General features: G+C 65.1%; 1 protein-coding gene across 2 annotated transcripts; it reads right to left on the bottom strand.

The window, feature by feature from the left end:
- Positions 1 to 794: 794 nt before the first annotated feature.
- TBC1D10A (TBC1 domain family member 10A) lies at positions 795 to 11,621 on the bottom strand. Of its 2 annotated transcripts, XM_051633997.1 has the most exons (10): positions 11,362 to 11,621; positions 8,312 to 8,411; positions 5,488 to 5,595; positions 5,089 to 5,195; positions 4,033 to 4,147; positions 3,829 to 3,894; positions 3,331 to 3,520; positions 2,839 to 2,993; positions 1,811 to 2,137; positions 795 to 1,134 (listed from the first exon to the last, which is right to left on the bottom strand). In XM_051633997.1, exons 1-10 carry the CDS (start codon positions 11,562 to 11,564, stop codon positions 1,132 to 1,134), a joined length of 1,374 nt encoding a protein of 457 aa, XP_051489957.1. In that variant the 5' UTR covers positions 11,565 to 11,621; the 3' UTR covers positions 795 to 1,131. The 2 variants fall into 2 exon arrangements, with proteins under 2 accessions (XP_051489957.1, XP_051489956.1); XM_051633996.1 differs by having other exon boundaries at positions 795 to 2,137.
- Between the last annotated feature and the right edge of the window lie 2,101 nt (positions 11,622 to 13,722).

Here is a 13,722-nt window from a genome sequence, read left to right as displayed (position 1 = left end):
CCAGGGTCCCCGCACCGGAGCCCTGGGGTGTCTGCGTGGAGCCCGGAGTTCCACACCCGAAGCCCCGGGATCCCTGCATCGGACCCGAGCCGAGGTCCCGGGGAGCCTGGACTAGACCCGGAGCCCCGCTCCCAGTCCCTGCCCAGCACCAGTCAGGCTGGGACCGGACCCGCTGGGAGCCCAAATGCCAATGGCACCATACCCTGTCCACCCCACCTGGCTCAAGCCCCTGGAAAAAAACGGGAGTTTTGGAGGGAGGAATGAAGGTTTGGGTAGAATTCCTGCCTGCAGGAGCAGAGGGAGGGAGGGAGGGAGGGAGGGAGGGAGGGAGGGAGAAGGGGCCTGGGCACCATTTTGCGTGTGGGGAGCCATGGGATAAATGAAGGTTGTCCTGGCTCTGTTCGGCCACAGGAGCCATGAGAGCGGGAAGGGAGGGAAGGGTCTGGGAAGGGAGCTCAGCCCATGACAGCCCCCCAGGGCCTGGCAGCCGCCACCACCACTGTCACAAGTTAGGGCAGGTCTCAGCATCCTCCCATTTACACTTCAAAGAGGAGCAGCCCCCGGGCTGGGTGAGGCCGGGGCAGGGCAGGGCCAGACCCGGGTGACTCCACTGGGGTGGTGACAGAAGGGATGACCCTTCCTAGGACCCTCCCCAGCACATCCCCCAGGGGACACAGGGTCGGGGCTGGGGTCTCTGGCTGCCGCTGATGCAGCAGGAGGTGACACCTCTGGTCCTGTCCCCCCCTCGAGCAGGGTGGGGGGCAGGAGGACAGAGCAGGAGCCGCAGGCCTGGCGCCTTTACACAATCCTGCTTTATTTACCCCTTTGTACAAAACCGTTTTTCCCCGCTTTATTTTACAAAGCCACCTCCAGCCCTCGGGGAGGGCAGGAGGGGAAGAGAGGGGACCCCATCACTGGGGAGCACCCAGCCGCTCGTCCACCTCCACTGGGGCCCGGGGGTCACCCCGGCAGGGTGAACACTTCCCCCCCCCCAGCCGTGAGGAGCCCAGGGATGGAGTGTAGTGGGAGGGGGTGGGGGCTTATCCCCGCGGTCGTGGTCTGGCATCAAATCCTGCTGCCTCCGGCGCATCCTGCCTGCAGCTCCCAACCTCGGTCCCTGTCCTGCGACGGTTACTGCCACGGAGGAATAATAAATAGGCTCAATGAGTAGGTAAATCGGGTACTACAGAAGGGCTACAGCTCGATATATCCTCACTAGATAAAGAGGATGGGGATGGGGGGGAGGGGGGGGGCTCCCCTGCTCCTCAGTCCCCCTGCACCAGGCATAAGTGCTCAGGAACCGGGGGCTGGGGCTGCCTGGGAGAGGGGGCCGGGGGAGGGACCCTGGGGACACAGGTCAAGGGGCTCTGGGGCAGGGAGAAGGCCCATGGGGCACTGCAGCCCCCCCCCCCCCCAAAAAGGCGTGGGGAGGGAGGGTGGGTGGCTCAGCCACTCCCGCCAGGGCTCCCACCGCTCGTGGTGCCAGCACCCAGCCGGGGTGGGCACCCGGCGCAAGCCCCGAGGTGGCCCCTTTGGTCACCGCACCTGGCCACGCTCCCGCGGATGTCCCCTGCCTTCGAGCCCGGTCCCTGCGCACGGGGACCCCGGCGGCCCCGGGGAGCCACGCCGGCCAGCCCGTCCCCAGCCCTCCAGCTCAGAGCCCCCGGCGCCGGGCACGGGGGGTCCCCGCAGCCCCCGGCGGTGTCCTCAGCCCAGCTGAGCCCGGCTGCCCGGGGTGCGGACCCTACAAGTACGTGTCCTCGCTCTCCCGGGAGGTCAGGCTCTCCTTGGACTGGTGGTGGGGGGAGACCTGGGGGTGCAGCAGCTCCCGGGTCGAGCCGGGTGCCCCATTGCCCTCAGCTCCAGGGCCGTTGGCGGGGCTGGCCGGGCTCTTTTCTCGGCTCTTCTCCTTGCTCTTGCGGGCCTTGGGCACGGGGGCGGGCCCCGGGGAGACGATGATGGAGGGGGTGGGTTCCAGCGCCTTGCGGGTGGGGGGCTCGGCCTCGCTGATGGCCTTGGCGCCGTGCAGGCGCGGGGGGGACTTGCACTGCAGCTCCCCGTGCGTCTCCCGCCACTTCTTCAGCTGGATCAGGTGCTCCCGCTCGATCTGACGCTCTGTCACCGGCAGCTCGATGACCTGCAGGGGACAGGCTTGGGCCATCAGCATTTCCCCCCACAGTGACAGTGCCACTTGGGGCTGCCTCAGCACCCCCTGTGCTGAAACCCTTCCAGCACTGGGGTGTGGGATACCCCCCAGGGCAGGGGAAACCCCAAATCCAGACCTTATCATGGAATCTGAGAACCCCAGACTGGTGTGAGTGAGAAGGGACCCTAAAGATCTTCTAGATCCAACCCCCTGCATGGGCAGGGACACCTCCCACCAGCCCAGGTTGCTCCAAGCCCCATCCAACACTGCCAGGGATGGGGCAGCCACAGCTTCCCTGGGCAACCTGGGCCAGGATCTCACCACCCTCACTGCAAAGAATTTCTTCCTCATGTCCAACCTAAATCTCCCCTCTTTCACTCTAAAGCCATTCCCCCTGCTCCCATCCCTCCCTGCCCTTGTCCCAAGTCCCTCCCCAGCTTTCCTGGAGCCCCTTCAGGCACTGGAAGGTGCTCTAAGGTCTCCCTGGAGCCTTCTCTTCTCCAGGCTCAACACCCCAACTCTCCCAGCCTGTCTCCAGAGCAGAGCTGCTCCAGCCCTTGGATCATCTCCGTGGCCTCCTCCGGACTTGCTCCCCATGCTACTCCAGCTCTACCCACCCAGGGGCAGCCCAGTCCAGCAGTGTGGCCAAGTGGGGTGCACTTGGCCCCTAGACTCCCCCTCAAGCACCTCACCTCCTGCACCAAGAAGGTCTCCTGCATGATCTTGGGGCTGAGGGCCCTCAGCCTCTCCATGGTCTCATACTGGCCCTGGCAGGACTTGAGCTTGTCCGAGGAGCCCAGGGTGTGTTTGAGCAGCACCAGGCCCACCCGGAAGATGATCTTCACCCCTGCAAGGGGAGAGGTGAGGCAGTGAGCACTCAGTGGGAGAAAATGACACTGCCACCATGTCCCTCAGATGCTGTGGGGCACCTGGTCCTGGTCCTGCCAGCACTTAGGACAGGCATGAGGGTAAATTTAGGATGCACATGCCCTCTAACCCCCAGGAAAAGAGCCTGGTCTCCACCCCAGCCAGGTGGCTGCCCTACATCTGCCCTACAACAGGTCCCACGTGCCAGGCACAAACTGCCACGGCAGCACAACTGCTGCAGCCCCAAGTGCCATCCAGACACCACAGGGGCTGCAGCTGGTCACCCCAGGAGGAGGAGGATGGCGAGGAGCTCCTACCTTCGCAGAAGAACATGTCCCAGACGCGCAGGACGGAGCTCCAGGGCAGGGTGCGGGAGAAAGCGCACATGAACCACTCTGTCATGTAGAGGATGGGGTCGATCTTCTGCTTGCTCAGGTGCTTGTAGGCCACAGGTGAGACCTTGTGCAGCAGTGAGAAGAGGATCTGCCCATCCAGCTGGATGGCCTCCTGTGGGGACAGCATCAGTGCCAAGCTCCTGGCGAGTGCCTTCACCCCAGCACCATCCCACCAGCCCCAGAGGAGGAGCAGCCCACCCTCCAGACCTAGCTATGGAAGCAGAGATGCCCCACAGCTGCCAGCAGCACAGTTAGGCTGAACCCTCATTCCTGGTGCTCCTGGAGACCATGGCACAACATGGAGACCGTGGGAGCACCCAGGATCTCACCAAGCTCCCTTCTTTCTCTGGGGGGAGCTTTCAGCCCGGGGACATCACACATCCCTGCCACTGTTGAAGGCACCACGGGCCCTTCACTCACCAGCTTCTCACTGTAGTAGCCAGGCAGGTACTTCTCACAGATCTGCACCAGGCACCAGAAGGCTTGCTGCAAGGCAAGGGACAGCCAGTGAGCACCCAGGTGTCCCTACAGGACGTCCCTGCAGCCCCCACCCCCAGCACCCCACGACCCACAGCCCCTCGATGGCCCCAGCCCTCCAGCCACCGGGTGTCCCCACCCTCCTACCTCAGCTGGCATGTGCATGAGCAGCACGGCGGCGATGGGGGCCTGGGCCTGGCAGTACCCCTCCTCGGGGCGGTACAGCGTGTACGCCTTCAGCACCCGAAACAGGTCCTGCTGCCTGCAGAGACAGCCCGGGGAGGGAGAGGTGGACTGAGGCCACAGACAGGGCCCAGCAGCCTCCCCCTTGGGCCACAGCAGGGCTGGGCACCAGATGCTGGCCACTTGGCCAGCCCTCTCCTTCCACAAGCCGGGGTCAGTCACTGGCTGGGAGCCCTAATCCACACAAACCCAGGGCTCTGGCAGCTTGATAAACTCCAGGAAGCTACCTGACATGGGGGAATGGCATTTCCCTGGTGATTTTCTGGAGCATCTCTTCTAGGGACACAGGCTGAGAGTTGGGGGTGTTCAGCCTGGAGAAGAGAAGGCTCCAGGGAGACCTTAGAGCAGCTTCCAGTGCCTGAAGGGGCTCCAGGAAAGCTGGGGAGGGACTTGGGACAAGGGGGAATGGTCTTAAACTAGAGCAGGGTTGATTTAGATTAGACATTAAGAAGAAGCTCTTTACTGTGAGGGTGGTGAGACACCCAGGTTGCCCAGAGAGGTGGTGGAGGCCCCATCCCTGGAGACATTCAAGGCCAGGTTAGATGTGGCTCTGAGCAACCTGATCTAGTCAAAGGTGTTCCTGCTCACTGCAGGGGGTTGGACTAGATGACCTTTAAAGGTCCCTTCCACCCCAACACATTCTGTGATTGTATGATTCTGTGAAATGGGGGCCACAGCCAGCTGGTCCCTCCCTCTGCCCTCCTCCTGCTGCAGTTTCCACCCCACCAGGTGGCAGAGCCAGTGCCAAGGGCTGCAAGCCCTGCACCAGCCCCTGGAGAGTCATCCTGTTCTCAGCCCATGTCTGGACACTCTGTGAGCTGGTGGGTGTAATGACCACGGGGGACACCACGGGGGACACCACGGGGGACACCCTGTGAGCTGGGACAGACAGTGGCCACCCCACAGTGCGGGTCCAGCCCGGTGGCTACTGAGGAGCAGACATGCAGTAGCCCCACCTACCCGTGGCCTCCGCGCGAGACAAACATCTCGTGGAAGGGGAACTGCCGATGGAGATCCCGCTCGATCACGTCCAGCCACTTGGGCTCCCCCGGCAGGACATCCAGCTCCTGGGGAGAGGAGGGCTGGGCTCAGCAACACCCCACTCTGGCACACAGAGCCCACAGTGAGCCCCAGGCAGCCGTGGAGTAGCCACAGGCTGGACTGGGCTGTGTCCTAAACATGAGCCCCATCAGGTTGTGGGTCAGCCCACGCTGGGCTCTAGCCCCCTTGACTCTTCCCCCATGTCTGGGACCCCAGGAGATGCCCCAGGCCTGGAGGGAACAAGAGCCTTCCCAACACTGTCCTCCCCCACCAGCACACCCCCCTTGGCAGTGCAGGAGGGTCCCAGGTGGCACTCACATCAAACTTGCCCATGTTCTGCTCCAGTTTGACCTTGCTCCCCGAGAGGTACTGCCAGGCACGGCCCCGCAGCGAGGGCGGGATCCCCTTCTGGCACCGCAGCCGGATCTGCAGGGAGAGACACAAATGGCACCGGAAAACCAGGCAGCAAAGAGGCCCTGGGGCAAGCTGGGAGCCAGGCCCAGCACCACAGCCACAGGCTGGTCCCCAGCTGCCTCCCTGCCCCAGAGAATGTCTCCCTGAGCCCCTGGGAACAGAGCACTCATCCACACGTCCCATGACAGCGCTTGGTGTCACACAGAGCTATGGGATGGCACAGGGACCCACAGCCAGGGACCCTGCTCACCCCTTCTCCCCAGCCTGGCACTCAACAGATGGCTGCCAGGAGCCCAGCCGAGGCTTTGTGGTTTGCAAACAGCTCCAAACAAGTCTGGCACTGCCTCAAAGCAGGATCCTGCTGGGAGCTGGAGCAGCAGATGCTGGAGCCAAGGTGGGGAGTGGGCAACTCCCTCCCCAGCCCAGCCCACGGGAAGCTCTCTGGCCCCCAGCCCTCCTGCTCACCCCTGGGGCTGTGAGGAGCAGGGAGCTGCTGAACATCCTGTCCCCCTGCCTCACCCTGGGTGGATGGGCAGGCCTGGCTGCAGCTCCAGGCACAGCCAGCTCCCCAGGGTGACTCCCAGTGCCCAGTTTCCTTGGCTCAAGGCTCTGGCCAGGACCAAAGTCCAGACAAGGCAGCACCAGCTGGTAACCACGGGCTGAGCTGGCTTAACCCTGCCACTGCCAGCCTTGAGCAAGACCAGAGACCCCCCCACACGCTGCCTCTGCCCCTGGGGAAGCAGCAGCAGCATCTCCCCAGAGCCTTGCAAGCTGAGGCCCCCAGAGACTGGTGCTTTCAGCCCAGTTCCCCCACATAAACCCTGCAAAACCCCAGCGTGGCCTCCACGCCTCACGTCCCTGCGCAGGTGGCACGTGTCAGCTGCCAGAGGTGCCAGGGCTCTGTGAGCCACGGCCAACAGTTCCCCAAGCCTCTCCAGCCTTCCCAAACTTCCTTTTCCCAGTTTGCTGGTGTCACTGGGAAGCAGGCGGTCGAGTTTCCCAGCGGCATGGTGGCAAGGCTGTGCTCCCAGGGGAGTTTGCTGCTCCCTGGACACGGTGCTGCTTGTTTACCCAGGCAGGTCCTGAGCCCTGTGAGGCCTTTGTGCCGGCAGGAAAGGTGGCGGGCGATGCCCTGTGGGCAGCTCTGCTGCTGCTGCTGCCTGCTCCCTTTCCCAGCCAGCTCCCCTTCCTGCTGCCTGAGCTGCCAGGAAGGAAGCTACCTCACTGGGTTTCAGATCAGCCAGGGCCAAAGCCAAGCATCTCATCCCCTCAGCTCCACACCGGCTGCATTGCCACTGTCCTGGGGGTGGTACCCAGAACCTTGGATCCCAGCACGGCCTTCCATGGGACCAGAAGCACGGCTGGGCTGAGGGATGCTGGAGGAGAGGAGCAGCCAGAGTGGTGCCTGTCCCTGCCCAGCAGCAGGAGCCGCCCACGCGTCTGTGCTCCTGCGGCTTGGCTGGGAACGCAGGGAGCAGCCCCGGCACTGCCACGGCCCAGCACCACCCGGATCCAGGCAGGAGAGCAACGGGAGGGAGCGTTTTGGGATACTGGAGCAGTGCAGGTGTGAGTAAGCCTGCCAGGACCTGGCCCAAGAGATCCCCAGGCACTCAGCCAAGAGCAGGCAGAAAAGCCCCGGGGTTTTCCAGAGGCACAGGGAGCTCCTGGGCAGCAGCAGCACCCGGGCTCCTGCCAGAGCACAGACTGTCACAGCCCCCCAGGCCAGGCCTGGCAACCTGTCCCGAGCAGCCCCAAGGCACCAGGCACAGGGCAGCTCTCTGGAGCAGACCTCTGAGGCTCTGGACATGAATTTTTGCTGCCAGACTACAAAGCCCCCCAGGGAGCTCAACCCAAGCACGGGGGAGCTCCTCTGCCAGCCGTGCAGCTGCTGGAGCCTTCACCCAGGCCCAGGGAGCACTGGCAACTGCCTGCAGAACAGAGTGCCCGCCTGCTGCCTCCTGGAAAGCTCTCCCAAATCCTTTGCAAGAGGCCAAGAAATAGATGAGACATGGCTGCGTGGTTCCCCAGGCATCGAGCGGGGACAGCACTCCAGGAGCACGGCACATGAGCAGTGCCAGGAGGCTCTGCCAGGACAGGGGGGAGGAGGAAGAGGCCTTTCATCTGCTCTCAGGCTTGCTGGCCCGTGCCAGCAGCCTCACCACTCCCAGGGGACACACAGCAGCATCCCAGGACCTGCTGCATCCCACCTCTGCCTCTTTTGCAGGCTCAGGAAGTCAGGGAGCACCAACAAACCAAGCCACACAAACCCCCAGCACGCACCATGGGTCTCTTGGGGACCCCAGCTTGCAGCCAAGCACATCAAGCTCAAGCATTTCCTACCCAGAGCTTTTTTTGGTCTACAAGATGCTCAAACCATAAGTTTCCATGACTGAACAATTCCCATGGCTGCCTGCAGGCAGCCAGAGAAGCCCAAGGAAGGCTCCAGCGTGGCGGGTAGCAGACGGGAGCAGGAGCAGGCTGGCTGGGGGACCACAGGCTCAGCCCCTACCCCGCTCCATTTCCCTCCCACCACAAGAAGCATCACAGGGAGGGAACAGCCCATTGGAGCCAATGGAATCATCCAAAGGCAACACATCCATCTGAGGGGACCTGGTGACACCCAGGCTGCCCCAAAGCCCCGAGGGGACATGGCTGTACCCGGCTGTCCCTCCCCTGCCACCTGTGCAGCTGTCCTGGGGCAGCCTCAGGGGACCAGGCTGTCACTCACCTTCTTGTGTTTTTTGGCCATCCACTTGTCCCAGTTGTTAAGCATGTCCAGCCACTTGGACTCCCGCTGCCGCAGCACCTCCAAGGGCACCTCCTCCAGCCTGTGGGACGTGGGGAAAGGCCAGTCAGCGTGGGGTGCAAGCCCTGCTGGCACCGCAGAGCCCCACCAGCCCCCCAGAAGCTCCCTCCAGCCACCTGCCTGCTCCCCCCAGGCACAGAGCCCACCCAGGACACGCTGGAGCGCCCCAGTGTTCAGGTGGTGCCAGAAGGACTCGCTGCCCGATAAATCACCGCCCTGGCGCAGCCCAAAACCTCTTGGGAGCAGAGCCCGAGCATCCCCAGGGACCTGTGCCCAGAGACGGGCACAGCAGGAAGGCAAGAACCGAGGAGCACGGCCAGAGCCTGAGCTGAGCACAGCCCAACCCCCCGGGGGCTGGCTGTGGGTGGGGAAAGCTAGGGCCATAAGCACCATGTCAGCAGCACAGCCCTGGCCCTGCTCGCACCCCGAAAGCCTGGAGCTGCTCCAGGCCCGGCGCTGAGCCCGGCCGAGGGTCCCCCAGGAGGGACGGGAGTGTTTTCCAGCCATAGCTGGGTCTAGCCAGGGAATCTGATTTAACCCTGCCGAAGCAGGCAGGGATGCTGCCAGCAGTGGAGGAGCCTCCAACCCCCCAGGCACCCTCTGTTTTCACCAGCGGGGTGCCGGGGTGACAGACAGCTCAGCAGGGCCTTGTCACAGCCACCCCGGGGACAGCAGAAGGTCCTTCAGGCCGTCAGGGGAGAAGCAGACCTGATGCCTTCCCGGGCTCAGCCCCACGGCCACACTGATCCCAGGAGCCCCCAGATCCTTTCTGAGAACCCGACGACACCCATCTGGGCATCGAGCATCCCCGGGGAGGTGCAGAGCACCCAGCCCCGCTGCAGGACAGACCTCTGGGCGCTAGGAACAGGAAAGGAGCAGCAGGGCGAGCCCAGGGCCGCATCCAGCTGGCAGCGCTGCCCCGCTCCCTGCCCAGCCCTGCCGGTCCCGCCCGCCCCAGCGGGTCAGACGGGGCTGGTGCGATTGTTTCAGGGAGAAACCCCCTCCGAAGGGATCTGCTTTGCTCAGCACGGCCACGGCAGCTCAGCCTGGCACGGGGAGGGATGGAGGGAGCGCTGGCCCCGAGCTGGGGAGCTCGGGCTACCGGAGGAGCTGGGGCTCCCCGAGGTGTGGGAAGCTCGGGAGCCCTGGATGCTGGATTCAGAGCTGGCTGTGGGCCTGCTGGAGCCCGGCCAGCCCAGACTGGAAGCTGTGACCAGCCGAGGGCTGCTTGGCAGTGGGCACGGAGCGAGGACCAGAGGCAGTTCAGATGGCCGAGATGGGGGCACCCCAGGCCAGGAGGCAGCCAGGTGCCCTGGGCTGGGAGGCTGCTCCTCTGTACCTGCACTGCGGGCAGCCACCCCACAGCTTGGCCCTTCCCGCTGCCCCCAGGACCCCGGGGGTGCTGGGACACCCCACTTACCCTCCCTGTGCTTCCCCAAACCCCTTCCAGCTACAGGGACCCCAGGTCTGCTGCCACGGAGGGAGGCCATATGCTCCCGTTTATCCACTCCAGGGCAGACGGAAAGCGGATAAAAGCCCCGGATTGGGAGGATTGGGCCCCAGCAGGTCTGTGGTGCACAGGAGGAAGGCTCAGCCCCAGCCCCCACCCTGTCTCCAGCACCAGCACCCCGCTGAGCTTCAGGAACAGGGACAGCCACCCCAAGCAGGCAGGGACAGCCGAAGGGATGAGAGCCAGGACATCCAGAGCGTCCCCAAAGCACGGTGTGCGGCTGGGATGGGGTGCAACACCCCTACAGCCATAGGCATGACAGCTGGGACCTCCCAAGCGTCCCCAAAACGTGGTGTGTGGACAGGACAAAGTGCAGCAGCCCAGCAGGAGAGGCCACCCTGCTCCTGCGGCGCTGATCCCGGCAGGCAGGGACAGGGTTTATCACCCGGAGTGATGCACCTTGCCCGGGTGCCTCCAGTGCCTGCCCTCCCCACAGACCAGCCGACTGATGCCCACAGGCTTAGGAGGGGCCAACACTTTGCTCCTTGTAGATGGGGAAACTGAGGCACGCAGCCCAACCTGAGCACCCCGGCAGGAGCCCACTCTGGGTGCCGTCCCAGGCGGTGAGGAGCAGAGAGGAGCAGGCTGCCCCCTCCCCGCTGCTGTCCCCTGCTTCTCCGGGCGTTGCTGTGAAACCACAGCCAGGAAGGCAAACACCACCACCCCCCCACGCTGCCGAACCAGCTCCCCGGCATCCCGGGGCACATTCCTGGGTGCCGGCACCGCCCCGGGGGCTCAGCACCTTGGGCCAGCACGGCCGGCCTGGGCTGCTGGCCACCGATTTCGGCCACCTCGCCTCCTCCCTCGGCGGGGGAGGCCGGCCAGCAGCTCCCCGATACCTCCTCTGCTCCGCGGTGGCCAGAAACACGCCGGAATCCGGCACTGGGCGGAGGGGCTGCTGGTGGGCGCAGCTTTCCAGCCCCACGGAGACAGGAGGGATGGGGGGAAGAGGACAGAGCTTTCGGGGCTCTCGTCACACCCCGGCCGCCGCAGCGCCCCGGGGTCCCGGCAGCAGAGCCGGGGGTGGCACTGGAGGCCGGGACCCCCGCCCCGCTCCCTCGGGGGGTGCGGCACCCGCGGGGCTTGCTGCCGGGGGGCTCCGGGAGCAGTTCCCGGGGCACACGACAGCTCCAGCCGCCCCGCAGGCCCCAGGGGGAGCCAGACGGGGCCGAGCCGGGCCCTGTCACCCCTCAGCCGCCCCGGGAGCTGCTGCGCTTCCGGGGCGCGGGCCCGAGACGCCCCGGGGCGCCGGGGAGCGGCCGCCAAGGCCCCGAGCGGCGCCGGGGGAGGAGGGCGGCGGAGAACACCCACCCCTCCGGGACGGGAAGGGCCGTTACCGGCCCGGCCCAGCGGCGAGGCCCCGCGGCCCGGCCCTGCGGGGGCGGAGGGGCTGGCAGCGGCCTGTGGAAGCGCTGGGAGCCCCGGGGACGCGCGGTTCCCCCCCCCCCCCGGCCCCACTCACGGCCCCTCGGCGCTGCGGCTGCCCACGATGAAGCCGAACTTGTCGACGCGCCGCTCTTCGGGGCCGCCGCCGTTCACCTCGGAGTCGGAGCCGAGGGAGCTGAGCTCGTCGGCGGGGGCCTCGGCCAGGCTCTCGCGGGTGCCGGCCAGGCTGTGGTGGCCGCCGGGCGAGCCGGGCCCGGCGCCCCCGCGGCTCTTGGCCATGGCGGCGCGGTCAGCGGCGCGGCGGCCGCTCCTCCATGCCGCGGACACGGCGGCGGACACGCCCCCGCCCGCCGGGCACGCCCCCGCGCCGCGCCGCCATTGGGCGGCTGCCGGGCTGCGGCCAATCAGAAGGAGGGAAGGCGAAGGGAGCCGCCTTTCCCTGGAGGTGATTGGTTGAGGTGCTGGCAGGGAGCTGTCCGTCAAACGGGGCAGCGGGGAGGGGAGCGGGAGGGGCCGGTTGGGGAGCGGTGCGGGGGTGCTGGGGGAACTGGGAGGTACTGGGAGGCACTGGGAGGCACTGGGAGCGCAGGGGTGCTGGGCCAGCGCGGGCGCCGAGTTGGGGCTGCGCTGGGAACACGAGGCAGCCGTGCCCGTGGCGGGGCGACGCTGCCCCAGCCGGGGAGGGGGCTCCTCGGAGGCCTCAGGCACACCCGGGAGTCCCTGCACAAGCCCGCTCCGAACCTGCGCTGCCCCAGGCCGGAGCAGCGGGACAGGATGGAGAGGTGGGGCCTTGGGAACCTCCTGAGGCCCCCCCAAGGGCAGGGGCAACCCCCGGTGTCCACAGCCCTGGCCACCGTGCGCTGGAGGCCAGAAACCACCCGTGACCAGCAGGGCCCGGGAGGGGATTGTCCCCTCTGCTCAGACCCCCTGCAGGGCTGGGGTCCCCAACACAGGAAGGACAAGGAGCTGTTGGAGAGAGGCCAGAGGAGGCCACGGAGATGATGGGAGGGCTGGAGCAGCTCTGCTCTGGAGCCAGGCTGGGAGAGTTGGGGTGTTCAGCCTGGAGAAGAGAAGGCTCCAGGGAGACCTGAGAGCACCTTCCAGTGCCTGAAGGGGCTCCAGGAAAGCTGGGGAGGGGCTTGGGACAAGGGCAGGGAGGGATGGGATGAGGGGAAATGGCTTTAAACTGGAAGAAGGGAAGATTTAGATTGGATACTAAGAAATGCTTTTCCGTGACTGGTCTGGGTTGCCCAGAGAGGTGGTAGATGCCCCATCCCTGGAAAGATTCCAGGCCAGACTGGATGGAGCAACCTGGTCTAGTGGGAGGTGTTCCTGATCACTGCAGAGGGGTTGGACTAGATGATCTTTAATGTGTCCTTCCCACCCAATCCACCCTGAGATTCCATGATCCCAGCTCCTCACAGCCAGACCACTACTGCTACGTTCAGAGGTTCTCCATCCACCAACAGCCTCATCACCTTCAGCCCAGACAGGTAAAACTGGCCCAACTTGTCTAAAAATAAAGCACAAAAGGATCAATAAGCAATGGGGTGACAGTGCTGGGTCCAGGACCTGCTGGGACCTGCCATGAGCGAAGCATCCGTCCGTAGCAAGTTCCTTCCCAGCTCCTGTTGCTCCTCAGAGCTCAGTCCTCTCTCTGGACCAGCGTGGATGGAGCTTATGGGAGCCCAGGCATACGAGGTGCTGGGTGAAGTGCCAAGGGACTGAGGGAAGGACCAGAGCTCATTAAAGTCGGCAACAACTCAACCTACTTCCAGCGCTTTCCAGCAGCCAGCGGGTTCTCCCCGCGGGAGTGGGAGGCTGCGATAGCGGCGGCTGTGCCACCAGCACCGGGTTATCAGTGCTCTGGGGACAGAGGGGCTGGCAGGGCTCCACGGGGCTGCTGCCAGGGGGGAGCTTTCCTGCCGCAGCACCCGCTGGGCTGGGAAAGGCCTTGGCCCAGAGTGTCACCTCAGCAGCGGCACAGCCAGCGGGGAGGGGACACATGCTGGATCAGGAGCTCCCCAGGGACTGCGGTGGCTTGTGCCACCGAGCACAGCTGGAGGAGAACAGCTGGGTGACCCTCAGCACAGCCCTGTCACAGCTGTGCCCTGTGCCGGATGTAAAACATGACTTCTCCATTTCAGAGCTTTCTGGGCAGTTGTGGTTTTTTTTAAAATCAGCTCTGGAAACCCCCCATTTTGTCGTCTTTGAGCTTGTACCTATTGTCTAGTTTTTAAAAGCAACGGGGAAGCCGTCATCACACCTTCCTGCACCCCAGCACCACTCACAGCCACGTGGACATGTCAGACAGCAGCTGCCACCACAGCCAGGGGACCACCAGCCACCTGGGCTGGGCAAGTGCCAGGCCCCTTCCCTACAGCCATGGGGCTTCCTCCCACTGGAGAGGAGCAGGACCAGGCAGGACACCAGCTCT

Source organism: Apus apus, chromosome 16 (assembly GCF_020740795.1).
Source record: "Apus apus isolate bApuApu2 chromosome 16, bApuApu2.pri.cur, whole genome shotgun sequence".
NCBI classification, from domain to species: Eukaryota; Metazoa; Chordata; class Aves; order Apodiformes; family Apodidae; genus Apus; species Apus apus.
The sequence above is the reverse complement of the archived record's forward strand: the minus strand, read 5'-3'. Positions and strand labels throughout refer to the sequence as shown.